Genomic DNA, 18964 nt, shown 5'->3' on the forward strand with positions numbered 1-18964 from the left:
GGGGACACGCTTTCCGGTGAATCGTTTCGTAGGTGAAAGGTGAAAAATATATGTTTTTTCTGTTACCGCCCAGCTGCGGAAGGTGACGATTAGATTAGGGCAAGATTTATGATGAACTTGTGGTCCAAATCAACCATTTCCCATCGCACCCCGGGGTTTGTTGATAATGAGTCAGCCGTCAAAGGAGGTAGGAACTACAAACTAAAAAAAAAAAACAAAGACATACACCACGTACGAAATAATGCCTGCAATAAAACCGTTTTGTAGCAGGCAAGGATAAAATAAATTAAATGTGCTTTTGGAGCTGCTTTTCTTTGATTTTAAAACGTTTTTCGGGATTAGTTGTTGTTGCATTGTTAAACATTTCTCTCCACCTTTCCTTCGCCATTTTTTGCTTTTCATTTGTTCTGTTAGTTGCACCTGCACGATTCTTCGTCTCTTCAATTACGAGGTTTCCTTTCAGCACTTTAATGTTAGCTGTAGCGTTTACGTTACTATAATTTAGTATTAACGTTGTTGCATTTGCAGTTTTTAGGATAGGAATTTCTAAACTTTTAGCTTATGTAGAAAGTAATTGCTGATTCGTTTTCTTACTAGTGTTGTGTTGATCGTGTGTGTATGTATGATGTGTGTGTGTATATGGAGTTTTCCGTGTTGGTTTCACTACGCATAAATGCAATGCAATAGAACTAGAGAGGATAAATAAGAGCACGTTATACTGGCTGGTGAGGGCAGGCCAGGACGCTAAGCCAACCGATGAAAAGGGACAAGAGCACGAAAAGTAACGACGATATGGACATCATTCCACACTCTACTCCATCCCTTTCCCACCTGACTAGCTTGCATCCCGATCCTGCCCCATCACAAACCTAGCCAAGGGGCCCGAAAAAATTAATTGAATCGTAGTAGTAAGTTAATTGAATCGAATTGCGCAGGACGCATACGGCAAGCCGTTGCGTTGGTGGCATTGTTTTAAGATTCTCGCGAACCTCTGCCCTTCTATACATACCGCACACAGCGGCACCCATCTTTAACGTGCTCACCTGCTCTGCTAGGCTGGGGGTTCCTTGAGGCTACGCGCTCAACGCACTATATCTGCTACTGCTAGCTTCCTTCACCTGAATTGTTACGGCCTACCAGCGGGTTACGGCAGCTATGCAAGAGTCGTTCTACAGGGGTTTTTTTTCCTCTTGCGCTGCTTGTTTGTTACTTTGTTTCATTTTCTTTTGCTTCTCCTCTTTTATAGATGTATAAGGGTGTAAATATAATATATGTATATATATACTTTGTGTATATAAAGGTTTCATTAGGTATCGAATCCAGCTCCAGCTTGCTCAGTTAATCAATCTTGCAATTTCGTTAAATCGGCGCTTTTTTTTTGTTCAAAGAGAGAGGTTCACTTTTTAAAACGTTTCTATGCATGACTAATGGGGTTGCAATGACTAGTAGAAGGGTTTGCGCTTTATAGGTGTCCGGTGCATTCCCTTCCGAACGCACGCGAACTGTGGTTTTTGTATGCGAGTACGTGGTACGGGAGATTGATCATTTGTGTCGGGATCGCTATTTCGCCGGGATTTGAAGGTGTATCTGTTTACTATGCGCTACTACGTTTCAAAGGGATGTGTTCGTAGAGGTTTGCTAGTTTAGTTTGTTCTACGTAATGTGTTTTGGTTTCTTCGCATTCGTTGCTAAAGCAGTTATGTTTTGTTTCTGTTGCACTTGTAAGAGTAACGTTTGATGAAAGGTTATTTGAAGAAGGAAACAATAAAATGCTTAAATGACTACTTACGAACCGCATTTCCATCTTGCTCTTGTATCCACGCGCCACAAGCGCCTCGATGTATGCAACCAGCAGCACTACGTACATTCGTCGATCAGCTGTTCATGGGGAAACAGTTGCGACCACTTCACAGAAGGCGATCATTTCATGCGGGTTGCTGTTCGTACGCGATCGTAACCGGTTACCCGGCAAAGTTGACGTTTATCTGTACTGCTGCGGCCGCCGCAGCTGCTGCAGCGGCTGCCGCTGCCGCCGATGCCGGATGCGCGTGCTGGTGAAGGTGATGCTGGTGGTGCTGCTGGTGATGGTGGCCGTGGTGATGATGCTGGTGGTTCGCCGTCGTCAGAATCGCGGCCGGACCGAGAACGGCTGCTGCTGCCGCTGCTGCGGCAGCTGCTGCTGCAGCAGCCGCCCCATTTGCCAACCCCGCGCCCGGGGACGTACTACCATTCGCCACCGTACCGTTCCCTGCCGTCAGTGCCAACCGGCTGGCGGCTAGATTTTTCATCACAAAGATACTGCTCGTACCGTTCGTGCCGGTGCTGGGGCTGATGGTGAGGTGAGGTACCGGGGACATCGGTGACGGGCAGGGCATCGCATCGTCCGACTCGTCACCCTCGATGTCGACGTTCCGTTCGCGCTTGAGCGCCATCGGTGGACGCCGGTCGGCGAGTGGCGTCGAATGCAGCTCATCCATCGAGGAACCATCGAGCGAACCGGGCGACATCGGTGACATCAGTGGCGATTGTGGTGCACCATCCTCCTTAAAGCAGGCCGACTCCAGATGCTTGTTGAGGTACGATTTGAGCGCGAACGTTTTGTGGCATCGACCGCACTGGTAGTTCTTGTCGATCGAGTGGGTCTGCATGTGCGCTCGCAGGTTAGACCGGTCGGCGAACGCCTTACCGCAGTGAGCACAGCCGTACGGCTTTTCGCCCGTGTGCGACCGAAGATGGCCCTGCAGCAACCAGGGCCGGGAGAACAGTTTCCCGCAGACGCCACAGCTGTGCGACAGCTTGTGCGTCAGCACGTGCATCGCCAGGGCGGGCATGGACACGTACGCCTTGCCGCAGGTGTGACACTTCTTGGCCGACTGTGAGTCAAGACTTCGGTGAGTTTGCTTGTGGCGCGACAGATTACTCGAGGTGGCGTACTGCTTGCCACACTCCGTGCACGTGTACTTCGCCTTGTTCTCGAGCGCCGTCTTCGGGTCAGCCATCTTTTTCTTCGATCGTCCATCACTGACGAAAAACGCCTCGTACGTGTAGGCAACCGTTTTCGACCCATTCTTACCCTCCGAGTCGGATGATTCCGTCGACTGCTGCATCTCATCGGAGGAGGAATCCATGCTGGCATCGTGCGTAGAGTACCCGGGCAGGGTGTTTGTGCTGTTGCGGTTCTCATTTTGTTCCGGTGAGCTCAGTGCATGCGGTACGGTTGGTGGTGACAGCAGGGGAAGTGGGGAAGTTGCCTGATGCAGTGGATGCGGGGACGGTTGCTGATGCTGGTGCGTCTGCAACGGTCGCCGGTCGGGATCGCTGGTGGAAGATTTTGCGGGCACTAGCACGACCGTGGGACTGGCGGCATGCTGTGTGGGCGAGGCCGCTGGCTGCTGGGTGGCGAGAATTTGATGCGGTGCCGGCGGAGGTAGGAACGCCGTCGAGGCACTCAGGTCCAGGATGGCATGCGCGGCGTGCAGATCTTCCTCGGCCGGTATTCTCAGCTCGTAGCTTGGCCGGGGAGGCCTATCGTCCAGCGAGTACGGCCGGTAGATGTCTTTCTTCTTCGGGGGCAGCGACAGCGCGGTACCGGTGCTGGTGAAACACATGGCGAGGGACTTCTTCTGGGATGGGGATCGCTGTGGACTTTCGGCTCCGGCACTGCTCGCACTCGGCGATGCTGAGGTGGTTGAGGGCGTAGCACACAAGGGTGCGAGGGCGATGAACTGTTGCTGGGATGAAGACTGTTGCTGCTGCTGCTGTTGCTGCTGCTGTTGATAGCTGGACGACTCCGGATCGAGCTTCGGCAGGTAGGCGGTAAAGTGATGCGAAATGTCCTGCCCATAGCCTGTGTGAGAAGCAGAAGTAAACAAAGACCAGAACACTACGATTAGCATCAAATAAAACTGTTGACGGTAGCTCCATGGCATCCATCAATGGATAGTGTCCAATGTCGTCAGTTTGTTCGTCGCATTCAGTCCGCATTCGTGCGGAGTTTTCCGTCTCCCTAAAGTCGTAAAACAGCATTTGAACGACCCTGTCGCCATTGGAAGCAACAGTCGTCATCAACTGCACCACCACCATACACCATGACGATGCGTCAGTACTATAAATCTCTCCCCTCCACTCAGCTCAACTGTTTGTTCAGTCGGTGGGATTTCTGCACCAGACGAAAAACAATCCAATTCCAACTGCACGGACCAACCCATGCATGTACTGGGGTATTGGATGTGAAGAAGAATACCGACAGACGTTGCAAGAATTGCAACGGTCTGCTGCCTTTGGCCACTCTAGTCCCCCAGGCTCCAGTCTCCCAACGAACCGAACCCAGGCATGGATGAGCTATATGTTGCTCCTCAGTTCTACACGCGACTTCGTTTACTGCAATGCTTTTGGGACGTTCGTACAAAGCGTTGACCAAGAACGAACAGCAATCGGAACACGCAATGAGTGGCGAAGATGTTTCCACAGACGCCACAATAACCTCCGCCGTGTTGCCGTACCCTGACCACGGCTTTCCACACGCGCCCTTCACTTATGCTGGATCATACGTGGCGCTCGTGTTCACCCGATTTAGTCCGGTTTGGTAAAACGAAAGAAAAAAAAAACCCTGGTTGCGAGCTGTTTCACATTTTCTTTTGGATGGCATTTGGCGGCACTGAACGTCCTGACCGCAAAATGAAACGTTCGCCGGTTCTGGCGATGATGGGAACCCGAGTTCCCTTGCGTGCCATCGGCCCGGACTTTTGATTCGCTTTACGGGTGGAAAATGAGAAAATTGTTGCTCCTGGCCGGTTCGGCATTTGTCTATTTCTATAGTTGTGTTACCTAGGCACAATATTGCCGTCCGTATTTCCACTTTCTTGGTCACGAAATTGCAAATTTCCGTAACCCCTTTCGGTGGGATGAATGGAAAACTTCATTTTCCAATCGGTCGCTGATGGCGCCAGCCCTGCCCCGTATGGACAGTCGGCACTTTTGCGTTAGTTTTATGGTCCTGGAAACAGGAGGTTCCACGTTCCAGCAACGGGTTCGGGGCATTCGCCGGTGATCTCACTTCTTCGCTAGCCGGCCGAGTCCAATAGCATGTGGTTTTACCGCAGCTCACTTCAGCACCGAAATGTCAATCCGAAGGACCCGGTTTTTGTTTGTTTCGATTCTGCCTTCAAGGTGTATAGGTGTATGTGTACTACGCTCCTTGGAACTAGTGGTGGAGCTCAAAGGCCTAGGCAAGGGATCGGAAAAGGCATTCGTTATTTTTTCCACCATTCGTTTCGCCATCACCCCATCCGCGCTCGGCACCGACCACATTTATATTCATTTTTGGCATCTCGGGGGAGGGTATGTCACGTCACCAGCAGGGAATGCTACATGTCCGACAGAAAACAACCATAGAGCTCGAACACGGGTACGAAAGAGAGAAAGAGAGAGAGCGACAGATAATAAGGGAGAAAGTAGAACGAAGAAAGTGGCGAATGGATGGGTTCCGGTACGTCCTTTTGCACATCGAAACGAGCCGATGGATGGGTTTGGATTTTCTACCGCATTGCAGCACTTTCCAGTACTTGTTTTTCGGCGCTGACGAATGGGGCTTTGGCAGAGGCTTGGTGCACGGATTGCGAAATTGGTACTCGTACGAAAAAAAAAAGAAACCACACGGGGTGTTATGTTTATAAAATCTTTTCGGAATATTTTAATGGACCTGCTCTGGTCGGGTTTTGGTTGAACCGCCCGGCCAGTTTGCGAAGGGCATTGCATCAACCGTGGAAAAATAGATTCCCAATCTGATGCAGCAAATTCTTTCGACTGTTTGGACGAGCATTTCAAACTTGAAGTGTGTTCTAGGTGCAATTTTTTTCGTGTAGCTGCATGATGTAAAGAAGAGACACTGTTGCGGTGTCTACTCCGCACATCGAGCTATGGTACACAAGTATGAGTGCGATTCTCGCCTCGTAACCTGCAGTACACAGCGGGAAGGGTTTGGTCCCTACCGTACTGGACACTGAAAGACACCAAATGGATACATCATTCCGCCTTTTATTGTAGACAGAAACGGGACAGGCTTAAACCATGCGGTCGAATGGCTTCTTCGGGATTCGGATAAGACGAATGGCTTCATTGCGCTCCCAGTGGATCGAGTGCACTCGAAAACTTAATTTCGGAAGGATTACGAACCTGAAGCAACAATCCACCGACCGCTAGCGATGATAAACTACGATGATGGTAGCAAAACATGCACTGAATAAGCAACGGCAATAGCTTGATTTGTCCGCCATTGCGGTTGAAGATGGAGTCATAACAAAACTCCCAATCGTACCGTGCTATTGTTTGGAGGAGTTGCTGACGGGGAACGACTTCGTACGTTGATACGGCAGATGAATCTCGAATGAAGCTTTTTGAAATAAGTCTTAGTACAACAATACATTAAATGCTGCATTGTATTTTACACACGTATGTGAAAGTTTCTTACTATTTTAACACAAATTTCGAGATATTTTGAGTTTGAACAATCAATCTTGAACCAATCTTGAATCTGTTATATTGTGATAATTGAATCGATTGTGATACAAAATTGAACAATACTTTAAGGGAAATCTAGCTTAATGTTCTGATCAATTTAATTGAGTTGATGGTTGTCCTAATTGTATTTCTGGGACATTTATTCACCTATAGATAAATATTCAATCCTCAAAAAAATCTTCCAGATTCACAGGTTATTCTGAATTCTGATATGTGTCAAGATGATATCAAAATAAAATAAATTTAGAACCAAGTTAGATTACTTTTTTCCAAAAATAAATAAATTCTACTAACAAAAAAGACCAAAATGCATGATAAAATAAACTCAACAGCTAAGCCTCTTTATCCCGTTTAATTTAACAATTATAGAAGCTTCTATTATCCAGCATACGAAACGAAAGCTCAACATTTTAAGTAGCTGATTTTGTTGTGGGAAAATGGTCTGAAGATGATATGATGGTTTACCTGGAAATTTGCTCACACTAGACATTAAACAGCAACGTGAGCTTAACCCGCAGAAGCCCCACCATCACGAAGCCAGCTTTAGCTGAATAGTTTTCGCTTACATCTTTATCACCGCAATAAAGACGTTGGCATGTTGTCTAGGTGACTGTAGCATTCGCGCTCTCCTACAACCGACAAGTGATAAATATGTTCGACCGGCACGTTTGTGAAGGTAGCGGCTCAGAACAAACAGCGCTGACTTTCGCAGGCAAAACGGTGCACAAGTCACACACAAAAAACAAACCACTGAAAACCCTTCTGCCCAAAAAAACGATACAAAGAGAGAGCGAGAAAAAACATCAACAACATACCCGTTCCTCACTCATCCACAGTGGGGTCATAATTTAATATCCTTCCCCTGGGTATTTTGAAGCTCCGAACGAAGCTAGTGCCACTAGCAGCGGAACGTTGTGATTTAGGCATACACGAATGGGAAAGAAAGCCGATATTTATGGAAAAGCTTTCGCGTACTGTTCAGCCACCGGCACCGGAAGTAGGTGGATAGGTGGACGAAAGGCGGCGGACACAGGGAGCGCGGCAAGAGGGAGTGGAACGTTGAAAAAAAAAAACACCGACGCCCACAACCGTGCGCTGTTATAATGACGTTTATTTACAGTAATTTATGACTTCATAATCCGCCATAAGTAATGATGAATATCGTAGGCAACGTTCTGATTTTGTTCCCTCCCCCCCCAAGCCATCCTCATCCCGCCCGGTGTGCCCGGTGTCCGCCATCGTGCACCCCATCCCTGCCGGAGGTTTTGTGGCATGCGCCATCCCATCGTTCATTCGCCCCGAGTCCACCGGTGGGGCTTGATGATGGAGAAATTTGCATAATGTTTGCGCAGATAGTTACCGCACCGTTCGTGATGCAAAGCCATCGATTTGAGGTTGAAGGTGGGTCGGTTTGGTTGGTATGGAACGAGCCAAAAAAAAAAAAAAAAAAACAAGTGAATAGATGGATGGATGATGGACAGAAAGTGAAACATTCGCCCGGCTCGGTCACTACCCATGCTTTCACGATTGTCACGAGCGCTCCCGCCAGCCTGCAGATAAACACTCTCGCCCGATAAAACTTGTCATAATTTTCAATAAACATAACAGTAATTTCGCCATTATTAATACCAAATTCGGGCAACATCCTTCCTTCCGGGAGTTACTTCCTGCTTCCCACTCCATCGCGCTCCATTATCCCACAGCCGTCTGAGTGCGGTCCTCATTTACTGTCAAAGTTTTACCGTCACCACAAATCAATTTCCCAATGCCCTTCTGCAGGGGTTTTTCTACCACCCAGACACGAAGACAAATATTCACTTCCTCGCGAGAGTTTTGTGTATGTGTGTGTGTTTGCGGGACAGTTCTGCCATTCATTATTTACATTAATTTATAAATTATGATGCCACTGTGCGCAAAGTGGATCCTCCCGTTGCGGTAGAATCGCACAAGACAACTACCACCGGTTCACCTGTTTGCTGTGGCGCTTGCTCTGCTTTGGCGTAGCTTCAAGACGCTCTCATGAATGGGAAAGCTAAACCAACTAAACCCTGATGCGATGAAGCGTGCGAAGGTGCGGAGTTTCCTACCATCCATTCGGACGGTTTCAGGGTGATGCTGGTGATGCAAAGTTTCACCGCAGAAACCACTCGCCAGGAATGTTTTTGGGGACGGGAGAAGGATAAGAAGTTGGCGCTGGGACGCATCGAAGACGCGAAGCAACAAGAGTCACATGAGGGACCGTCACCGTGCGCGTAGTGTTCATAAAGTGTCCCCTTCTCTCTGTGTTCCTCGTAAAGCGGGGGGAGGCGAGAGAAATTCGAGTGTATAAGACAACCTGACCTGTTTGCCGAAGAAGTGTCGCCTTGGGTTGGAAAAACTTTTGCCCGGGTGATGCGAACTGGGGCTTGGGCTTCAAGTTTGCCGAGATGCGTACGATGCTGATGCACATGAAGTTAAGATGAATGTACTGAACCTGGCAACTTGATTCATTTAATCCTAGTTCAATACATTTGGTTAACTTTGTGTTGCCGTACCGTTTCGAAATAGGATTAAGAAGTTCCCAAATGCCAGCACATTTGCTTGGCGGAGAATAGCGTGCTTATTGCAAAGAGGAGCGTAAGTTAATACACTCTTTACTTGAAATGTTTGCTTTAAAGAGTGCATTCAAACATCAGAGAATGGACATAGGCATTACGCCGAAATGATATAGAAAAATTTCCCTTTTTATAGCAAAACCAAACAACAAAAAACAGTTCACTTTACTGTACAATCGTTCCACGATTCGATACCATAAATAATGAACTTTAACCTATCGACAACATATGCTCGTCCAGCATCTGACACACGGGGAATCGATTTTTGATTGTTGCAAAAAACATAAAGGCCACACTAAAAAATCGAACAGCTCGAACCGAAGCTTTACTACGCCTTAGAATCTCCCGATACCAATATACAAATCCACGAATTTCGGGCGATGTTGTTGCGATTCCGGGTGATGCCCGCCCAACGAACGAGCAACAGTTTGACCGTGGAGCTCCGTTTGCCATTCGGAAGGAAATGGCAGTCGCTTAAAGGAAAGAAATGAAGCAAATCGTAGCATAAATCGTAGGTCACAAATGTGTGTTCGATTTTGGGAAAAGAAAGAAAAAAAAATCGCGGGCCGGGAAGAAAATAGACCAAATAAGAAGGCAGACCTGTTGTTCAAGTTGCTGCAGGCGATTCAAGAGCCAAGATCGTCAGCGAAAATATGCTGAAAATATTTACCACCACGTGGGGGGGTGTGGGGTGGAAATAGGGGGGCCGCATGGGGTGGACAGCAGTAACATCTCACACTCCACCAGCACCGAGCGATTACGATGTCGACGCGAAGACGTTCTCGCGACATGGACGATAGAAAGTTCGTTATTTATGTTGTTTATTTTATTCGCTCCATTGAGCCAGGACCACGATGGACGTGATCGACATTGGTGGTGGCCCCCACCCCACCAGCCTTATGCTGAAACATCCGGCAAAATTTTTATTATTTCCCTCACACTCACACCATCGTCCGGGCCTTGTGCTTGTGTGCACGTGCTCTGATTATTTATGTACGCGCTGCAAACCTTCCCGGCCACGGGCACAGTATGCGACGCGCAGCATAAGCAGCATAAACCTGGCTGTTCGAAGAGGAATAAAATGATGCGAACAAAAAAAAAAAACGTATAGAAGACAAGCGTTTCGAAATTGCCTGCCCGGTGTCCTTACCCGGAGCCGATCGTTGTAAGTGGTTGCTGCAGCCTCCACCGGTGACCTTTTGGCTTTCCGGCACGCAACGCAACCGTGCGCCTGTTGTGAAACGAAGTGCAAACGAGAGCTTGTCGACAGGTTGTCGACAGGTTAGGCTAACTTTTTTCCGTTTTCCTTCCCCAGTGTCAGGCACGACTTTTCGGTAGCCTCAAGCGTAAAGCCTTCAACAGTCGATGAACCCCACCGGAATCGAATTTTCATCCCTTATTCATGTAAACTTTATTCCGAGCCTGCGCCGGGTCTGGACTGGTCGACCAACCTGTGGCTGTGGCATTGGGATCCACTCAAGGGATTGCGACGTTTTTCTTCATCATGTATTGTGTGTTTGTTGAAGCAAACTCCCTCACGCTTCTAAAATACCTGCAAAGTAAGGTGTTCGATGCGTTGGTGATCGTTCGCCAGCAGATACGCCCTATCGCCCGAAACCGGCGGGTGGATTTACGCGCCCGAAACACTTCTCATTTGCTCACAAGCCTTGCAGCAGCTCATGAATTATTTCCACACCGTACACAACCGACTTTAGCATATTTTACTCCCACTTCAAGTGCTCTTCTTTGCCGCATGGTAACGATCCTGGGTATTTATATCCCTGGGTTAGGTTTTTTCTCTCCCGCCTTCCGTCCAAAGCAAGAGGTTTTAAATAAAAATTATACTAAAATTCTGCCGCTTCATAATTTCCTCATCATGATAAAAAAAGCACGTGGCAAGCTACGACACAACATGGCATGTGGAAAAATCGGCAAAGAAGTCAAGAGTAAAAAGTGTGCCGCTTCACTTTATCCATCCATTCTCCAACGTGCGGCCGTACGCTTTTCGGTGGAACCGCGAACCAAAACCGCGGTGGAAAATCATTATGCTCGGTGAAAGTACGATAAGCGATGGAAGGGAAGGAAGTTGACTTGGGCGAAAAAGGGAACGAGGCAGTGAATGAGGCACAACAACAACAACAAAAAAAAGCCATCGTAAAAGCTCCATGTTTATACGACGGGATAATAAAGCAATTTAAATATGACGAGGTGCGTCAGCGTCGGGGTTGAAAGCTGGTCGGAATGGATGGGTGTTGTATTCTTTCTTTTACCTTCCATTTCACGGGGAGTTTTTTTTTGTCTCTTATTTACGTTTCATTGCCCGTTTCGTGGTTTAGAACGGAAGACGGCAGCACCAGAAGCGTACGGTGTACGGTGAGATGTAAAATTTTCACCTGACTGGCTGAATTTCGGGCAATGATGTCGTACCGGGTGCCAGGGGGGAAATGCAGGGAAAATCGACAATGGCATCAATATGATGATGAGCGGGTGCCTTATTTTCCTCATTTCATCATCATTATCCCGGTAATCTCTGCTTTGCAAAACAAAACCACAGTGCCAGAAAACAAGGTGAAGATAGAGCCGTGGCCGTGTATTGGCGTTTTATTTGCGAATGAAATGAACGGCATTTTGGAGACATAGCCAGTAGAGGTCGTACTGGGTTTGGCAAAATTATAAACGAATGTTTCTAAAGGTAAAATTAAATTTTCATACATCAATCTTGATAAGAGTCAAGCGAGTGTGGTCCAATGCATCCGGAGGTAAAAAAGCCTCAATGCCGAAAGAGTGAATTTTAACAACGTTATACAACATTTTCTAAAGGTCCAAACTGTTTTTTATAGTATTTCAAAAATGGAAAGACATTTTTTCCCAATTTAATCATCAAATGAGAACTCACAAACGCGCAGTTGCGACCAATAAATTATTAAATCGATAAAATGGTTAAAAACCTCATCAGCTTCATACATGAAACTAATCTCTGTAGACAATAATATTTCCTAATCTACTTCTGCTATTTCAATGCTTTTCCAACACAGTTTCAAAAAGATCTTTTAATATCCTTCTAAAATAAGTTTTGATTTAAAATACTTAAAACTGTGGTACAATCAAGGCATCAGATGCCAATAAATTATTCATTAAATCGAGTTTAAATTTGTTTTTTTTTTTCATTTACTGCATTTGTTTATTAATTTACTTTAACTACAAGACTTATTAAAAAAAACAACATTTTATTTGTACTTCTTTGCAGAAGTAACAATAAATTGTAAATATTCATTACTACCAACTTAAGGCTAGGCTTGATGGGTGTAGATAAATAACATAAAATTATAGACATTTTTTTCTAGAAGAATCAAGATAGATTTCCAGACTACGTAATCATGTCCCAGAATTTGTGTAAGCTTTGGTCCTCTTTACAGTGAAAAAGCATCATTTTCATAAAGAGGGATGGTAAAATGTGTTTTAAAAAACTGCACCAATGCGCGGTGGCCACTTGATGCTGAATTTTCATTACGACGCATTTCGTGTCCCACCGTCCGAAGTGAAATGAACACATTAAAAATGAAGTAAATGAAGCGTCACACAAACCCGAACACACATGGCCGTGTGGTAGTGGTGGAACGGTAAAAAAAGGAAAAATTGCGGCACTAAAGAAACGAAAACACATGAAAGCGACTTTCCATGCGGCTTCTGTCCGTGGTGCAACTGGAAAAGCCTGATGGAGTGTAATAAAATGATAAAAAAATAAAAAAACAAACAAACAAACCAAACGCTCTCGGACCAACGCTGGTTTGCCCGTACGTTGCGTCACTTCCGACCATCGAGTGTATTCGACAAACGAATCCCGTCTGTCCCTTGGTCTCGACGTCTGCACGTCCGTTCCATTCCGAGGTAAAGGCAAAAAAAAACCAGCAAAATCATTTGTTATTTTATTTCCTCGGCAACGGCAAACTGTAGCTAACAGCGTGGTTGCGCCCCAGCAACGGCAACCCCCGTTCGGCCAGATGCCGAAAAGACGGTGGCAGTAATAGTTGTAGTAATAATAATAATCGTTATTATGATTATTATAATGTAATCGTAAATGGCATTGCAGCAGAAACGCGTAACGGGTGTATTGGCGTCCAGTTTTCGGGTTTGTCCATTTTGCCAACCGGCCAGTGACTCAAACCGATGTGCGGAAAATGGATTAATACGGCATCGAGGTGAGGGAGAGGACAATGCATGCTGTAGCGCTATAAATTCGCTTTTTTTGTTCTGTTGACTTCAACTATGAAAAACAACTACCAAAGTACAATCCATCCATTACTGAAGCTGCAATGTTTGTCAAATGGTACAGGGAAAATGGAAAACATGCGACACATTACTGGTCTTGTTGCGTTTGATGCTTTATTTTCTGTTTGAATATATTCACTTTTTCACTGCATGTGCACAGTTTAACGCTAATTTGTCGTTTTTTGTTCTCGCGCAATCCTACCATTGCGATGCTTTATGTGTGTAGGAATAAAAGAGTTGCTGCAGCAATAGCAAAAAAAAAACAGGGTCGCGCTGGTGAAAGGGGTTTAATCCATCAGCACCTGTACGCCAGCAGTGTTCGGGATGGGATAATCAATCTAGAAACTAGATAAAGCCATACACAAAACTGTGTGCAAATTGATTTTGTCACAGTGAACGGACAGCAACGCAAAATAAAAATAGGAAAAAAAATACGCTAAGCGATGCACTTTTCAATAAATGTGCACTAATGCATTTTTGTATCGCTGCTGGTAGATAAAACACAACGAAAAGTAGAAAAAATGCAATCTAGACACAAATATGCATGCGACCAACTCTCCAACACGACACAAAAAAACAAACCCATTTCCACAGGTGTGGAATATGTTTTGCAGCAAACAAAAAAGGCAGCATCAACGAAAAATAAAGCCTTTAAATGTCAATTTTCTGTTTCCACGTGAAGTAAGCCAGAGTTGTTATTTAACTTGTCTCGTTTCCCGCTCGTTTAGTGTCATTGATTGACAATTTGCCGTGCATGGAAAGCGATTTTTACTAAATTTAATCACCACACTAATCACTCACTCAATGTCAATTATCACCAGAAGGAAGGATTTTATTTGTGTTTTATCTCCATTTGGCAGCTTTAAGGATTTTTTGTTAAATGGTTAGGTGAAAATGGTCGTTTTACAGGACTTAAAACTGGTTCTCTCTTGTGGGCTCTTTCATTTAGGTATATCGACAATTCAACTTGCTGTTGAAGCTGTTTTATATTTTAAATCCACTTTTATCCTTCATCTAGCTTTGCGCCTAAATGTATACTATGTGCAGCAACAAATTCCATCGCTGCCTTTTTTGCTGGCATTCCTATCGGATCAAGTACCTTCCAACACACGTACAGACATACGGTGGCCTAAGTTCCGTTAATGCCCAAATTTACCACCCTCTGTCTGCGTCCCCCTCCCATTCTCCATCATTCTGTGCCATTCGCCCAAGATAACGAGGACTTTTTCAAGTAATCCAATAGATCAGATCAGCACATCTTGCAGGGGGGGGGGGGGGGGGGGGGGTCGGTACCAATGCCATAAATTCTTCAAACGGCCCCACCAAAAAAAAAGGATTCACAGAAAAACCCGAGAACGAGCCTCAATCCGAAGAACCACCACCGCTACCAACCCACGCTGGATGATTTGGTGAGGAGGCAAGCGACGAAAAGAAGCGACACGGACAGTAAAAAAAAAAAGCACTGGCACTGCAAAAGAATTATTGCCTCGGTGCCGATCCTTGGTTCGGATTCTTCATCGATCCGAAAAAGCTTCCGAGAGCTGTGTGTTGCCTGCCACCGCTGGGATGGAGCCAGCCACCCGGAAGTGAAACCAACGCTCTTCTGTCCTATCCGATCAGCGTCAGGATCTTCTTCACCGTCAGCAACAGCATCATCATCATTACCCTTCGCATCGGGTATGGTGTCCCCGTTCTAAAACCAAAATAGCTAACGAAAAGCCCAAAGTTCACCCTAGCCAAAGTACGTACGGTGGAGAACTCTGCTTCCACCCCCGCCACCCGCAAGGGATGTTGTGGGAGTTGTTCGGAAGAAAGTGACTCTTGGCGAGAAGCAAGAAAAGAAAGAACCGAACGTACGATGAGTGCTCGAGTGGCACAATCTCGGTGCCAAAATGCTCTCGCCATCCTCGCCATTTTGTGTGCGCTTTCACCAGGCGAAGAAACTACCGTACAGTCTTCCATCGCTCCGAAGTTCTGAAGCAGATTTTAGACAAAAACGAAAAATTACTAAAAGACCGGAAGAACTTTGGCAGCTGCTGTTGCGACTATCGAGCGCAATGCAACTAGTGCTGCGCCATTTCAACAATGGCCACCCGTGTGGTGTGAGCCGTCGTTTGTCGGGCACGTTATTTTAAAGCAAATGCGCCAACAACCTCGTCCAATCTTCCCATTCCCGACGCTTCGAGTGAATGGGAATGCTGCAGCTGGCGCGCGCGTTTTTGGTGGATGGAACTCTTCGGGTGTTTTCCCAAACCGTCATCACCATCGTCGTCATTATCAGTGACGCTACTGCTGCAAAACCCTGCCCTGTTGCTCGCTTTGCATGCACTTCATGCTACTTCCGGTGTGCTGTGATGCTTTCACAGGAGCACTTTCTTCCTCCCGACGAGTGCAGCTCTTAAAGTTGTCCGAATTTGCGCCATTGTCCCCGTCTGATGCCTGACTCGAAATAGGATACGTCTTCAGCCCGGTACGGGGCCGAGATTTTTGCGACTGCAGTGAAAAAGTTTAAACGAACCGTCTCAAATTTCTCGCCACCGCGTTATGTCGGAAACCGCAACCTTTCAGCTCAGTCCGGATAACGTCGTCGTCGGACGCTCGGTGCAGTCCTGCAGTCCTTTGCCATCGAGCAAACTGTCCATTTCGTACGAGTACATTATTATAATAATAATAACAATAATTGGATACAACGGCACTCGGGACGCTCTTGAAATAACACTGATAAGCGTGTATACATACAATATCTTGTGCACCAGCCTCACCATCCCAGCGCCATCTTGCCTCCGTTGGTTTGAAATCCAGCCGGACTTTACTTCATCAACCGTCTGGAGCGGTGTATGTTAAGAGGTTTTCTCACCTGCACACCATTACTGCAGCCCGGTAAAGTCAGCTCGATAAAGGTTTTAATTAAATACATGTACGCATCCGGACCGACGGGAGTGTGGGCTGGTGAGCAACGGGGAAAACTTCAACCACTACCGACAGCACCCGGTAGCGCAAGTTGTACGGCTGTTTGTTTTAATGATACCGAACCTGTTCTTACCCAGGTGAAGCCAAAAGGTGAGAAATGCGGATTTGCAGTCCACGCCTTTACACCCGTAGCAGCCATAATCCTTCCAGTGGGCGAGGGGAAAACTTTTGCTCGAAGACCGGTCACGATATCAATTTCATACCGAGTCGTCCTCCGTTGTACCCACCTCGGTTCCCGGCGTCGCCTGATCCTGCGTGGCATCGCCCGCACAGCATCTTTAAGGCCGCATCGTCTCGCAAAATGACCAGAGTTTTCCCATTTTCCCACCATGGCAAGCTAATGAACTGCTCGATGGCCAGTTCCCATGCTCGTTAGCCATTGATCCCGTGAAGATTGGGTGTTAAGGGTGTAGTGGACCCGCTCGGTTGATGGACCCGCCGGGCAACATCGTTAGGCCCGGTCATTAAGCCTTATCGATGAAGCGATTATGACGCATCGAAAATGTGTATTATTTGGCCATTAATCGAAATGGAAATCGTTTCGAACGCTCGTGAGGGAACAACGGAGCGACAGTGGGGGAGCGTAGCCGTTGACAAAGTCATTGATTTTTTCGATCATTGGTTCGGTGTTGTTGATGATTGTGGTTTCTCACAACAAACATATAACTTGACGTATAAAGCCAATACCGTTAAAGCAGAACTTCATAGCTACAAATATTAGTTAAAAAATAGAAGAAACTAAAACTTGTATCTTATACCATTTCGCAAAACAAGAGTCAGTACGATAAGGAAAACTGATACCAAAGTCCTTAATTCCACCGCTCGATTACCACAACCGTGACGAGCAGTGAGAACACAAAGCACCATTTGCCCACCGGGGTCGTCGATACCCGATGTACTTCAACCATCTCCATCGGACCAAACGAGCCCCGAGTACGGACACGAAAACAAAGAAAAATGCTTCACACTGGATACGCTGGACGCAGGACATACTTTGACTTTCGAAGATTCCTGTTGCGAGCTCGTTCAATGAGCTCTTACAGCGTAACAACAACAGCAGTCGTCAGAAGGTAAAAAAAAAGTCATTCTGCCGGATGATGCCTTAAAGAAACATCCCAACCACCTCAAACCGCAACGGGCGGTATCATGTGACGGGTGTGCCCTCTAAGAACGCATCAAGCATCCTCGGAGTGTAAAACCGCACGTGGGCAGGGGTGAAAGTGATGCTTCGGCCAGGCAAGATTGAACGATGCGAAGGAAGTTTGAGGGCGAAGAATAAAACAAAAAACTGGAGCAAAATCCACCATCGGAGCTCATCAATCGTTCTGAAAACCGATGCCGATATTTATCCCACCCAGGCAACCGGTACACTGTAAGGACCAGGCTATACTCCTGGTTCGAAGTGTGTTTTTTTTTTATATTTGGTCCTTTTTTATTCTGTTCTCAGCATCGTTTGGAAAGAATCATGAAACGAATTGTGGGTTTGAATGGTCTCAGCGGGAGGACGGCAATGGCGAGAGAGAAAAAAACCGCCCAGTTCCAACCACATGCCACGTAAGCATGTTGAATGTTTTCTTCCAATCAGGAGAGAAAAACAAAGTAAAAGAGAAAGGGAGAAAGAGGATAAATGGAAAATCTTGTGGAAAACCTGTGTCAACCATGGTTGGGACTGAGGACGATGATGGAAACCGTAGGCTCTCCGGTAATGATGCTGATTATGATGAACCATCCGGCTTGCCACGATAACTCCTACAGGTCGTCCTTGCCACCCTCGACAAGAGGGATAGAGCGACACCCCCTTTTCCACACAAACGCAATCCACTAGGAAAAAAAAGCGAACTCAGGTCCGTCCGAAGAATTAATGGATATTTTCAATGACAATTTGATCCTCATTGAATAATCAATAGCGCAACGGTGGTGCTTGTTGTTTTGTGGCCGGGGCCTTTCGTTCGCTTTTTTTTCCCATTGTTCCTCCAGCACAACGATCTCGGTGAAAATTATCCCTAGCGTGCGAGGGGATGAAATGAAATCTTCACACTGCCGTGCGTGTATTCGTCGTAGCAGAGAGAGAGAAAAAAAACTCGATTTCCACCATTTACCCGGTGGTGACAATCTCAACGATGTCAGTAATTCCGGAAGCACAAAACGATTTCCACCCGGAATCATCTTCTCACCCGTGCGGCCTGCATCGGTCCACCACCCGCTTAGCGTGTGGCCATTAGAATCGTTTGCTGTGGGAAGTAAAAAAGCCGTTACGGTTTCGAAATCGGATGATATCTTCATTTTGTTTCTCACTATCGGCTTAACATGGGAGGATACCGGTCGTTTATGACTTTCGGAAAGAGGACATCGCATCACAGTTTGATGTATTTTTTTTCGCTTGCGGATTCTGCCATCCCTTCACTGGTAGTGCGTAGTGTTTTTTCCCATTCGCTTTATCGTCCTCTCGATGACTGTTATCATCTGGCTGATTACGGAAGCGTACTCCCATTCGGAGGGTATTAAACATCGCATCCAACGGGAACAGACCACCACATTCTCGGCTACACTTTGGTGTTGGTATCGATTCCCACACGCTTTAAACATGTTTAAAGCCACAGATCTACTGATGC

The 18964-nt window shown here is 46.4% G+C and overlaps 1 protein-coding gene across 1 annotated transcript in view; it reads right to left on the minus strand.

Annotated features, from left to right (window-relative positions):
* Positions 1-1961: 1961 nt before the first annotated feature.
* Positions 1962-18964, minus strand: part of LOC128716072 (fez family zinc finger protein erm-like) — a 60277-nt gene continuing 43274 nt past the window's right edge. The window contains exon 2 of the mRNA XM_053810994.1: positions 1962-3847. Coding sequence (XP_053666969.1) covers positions 1962-3847 — 1886 coding nt within the window. The remainder of the gene's footprint in view (positions 3848-18964) is intronic.

This window comes from Anopheles marshallii, chromosome 3, assembly GCF_943734725.1.
Source record: "Anopheles marshallii chromosome 3, idAnoMarsDA_429_01, whole genome shotgun sequence".
Taxonomy (NCBI): Eukaryota; Metazoa; Arthropoda; class Insecta; order Diptera; family Culicidae; genus Anopheles; species Anopheles marshallii.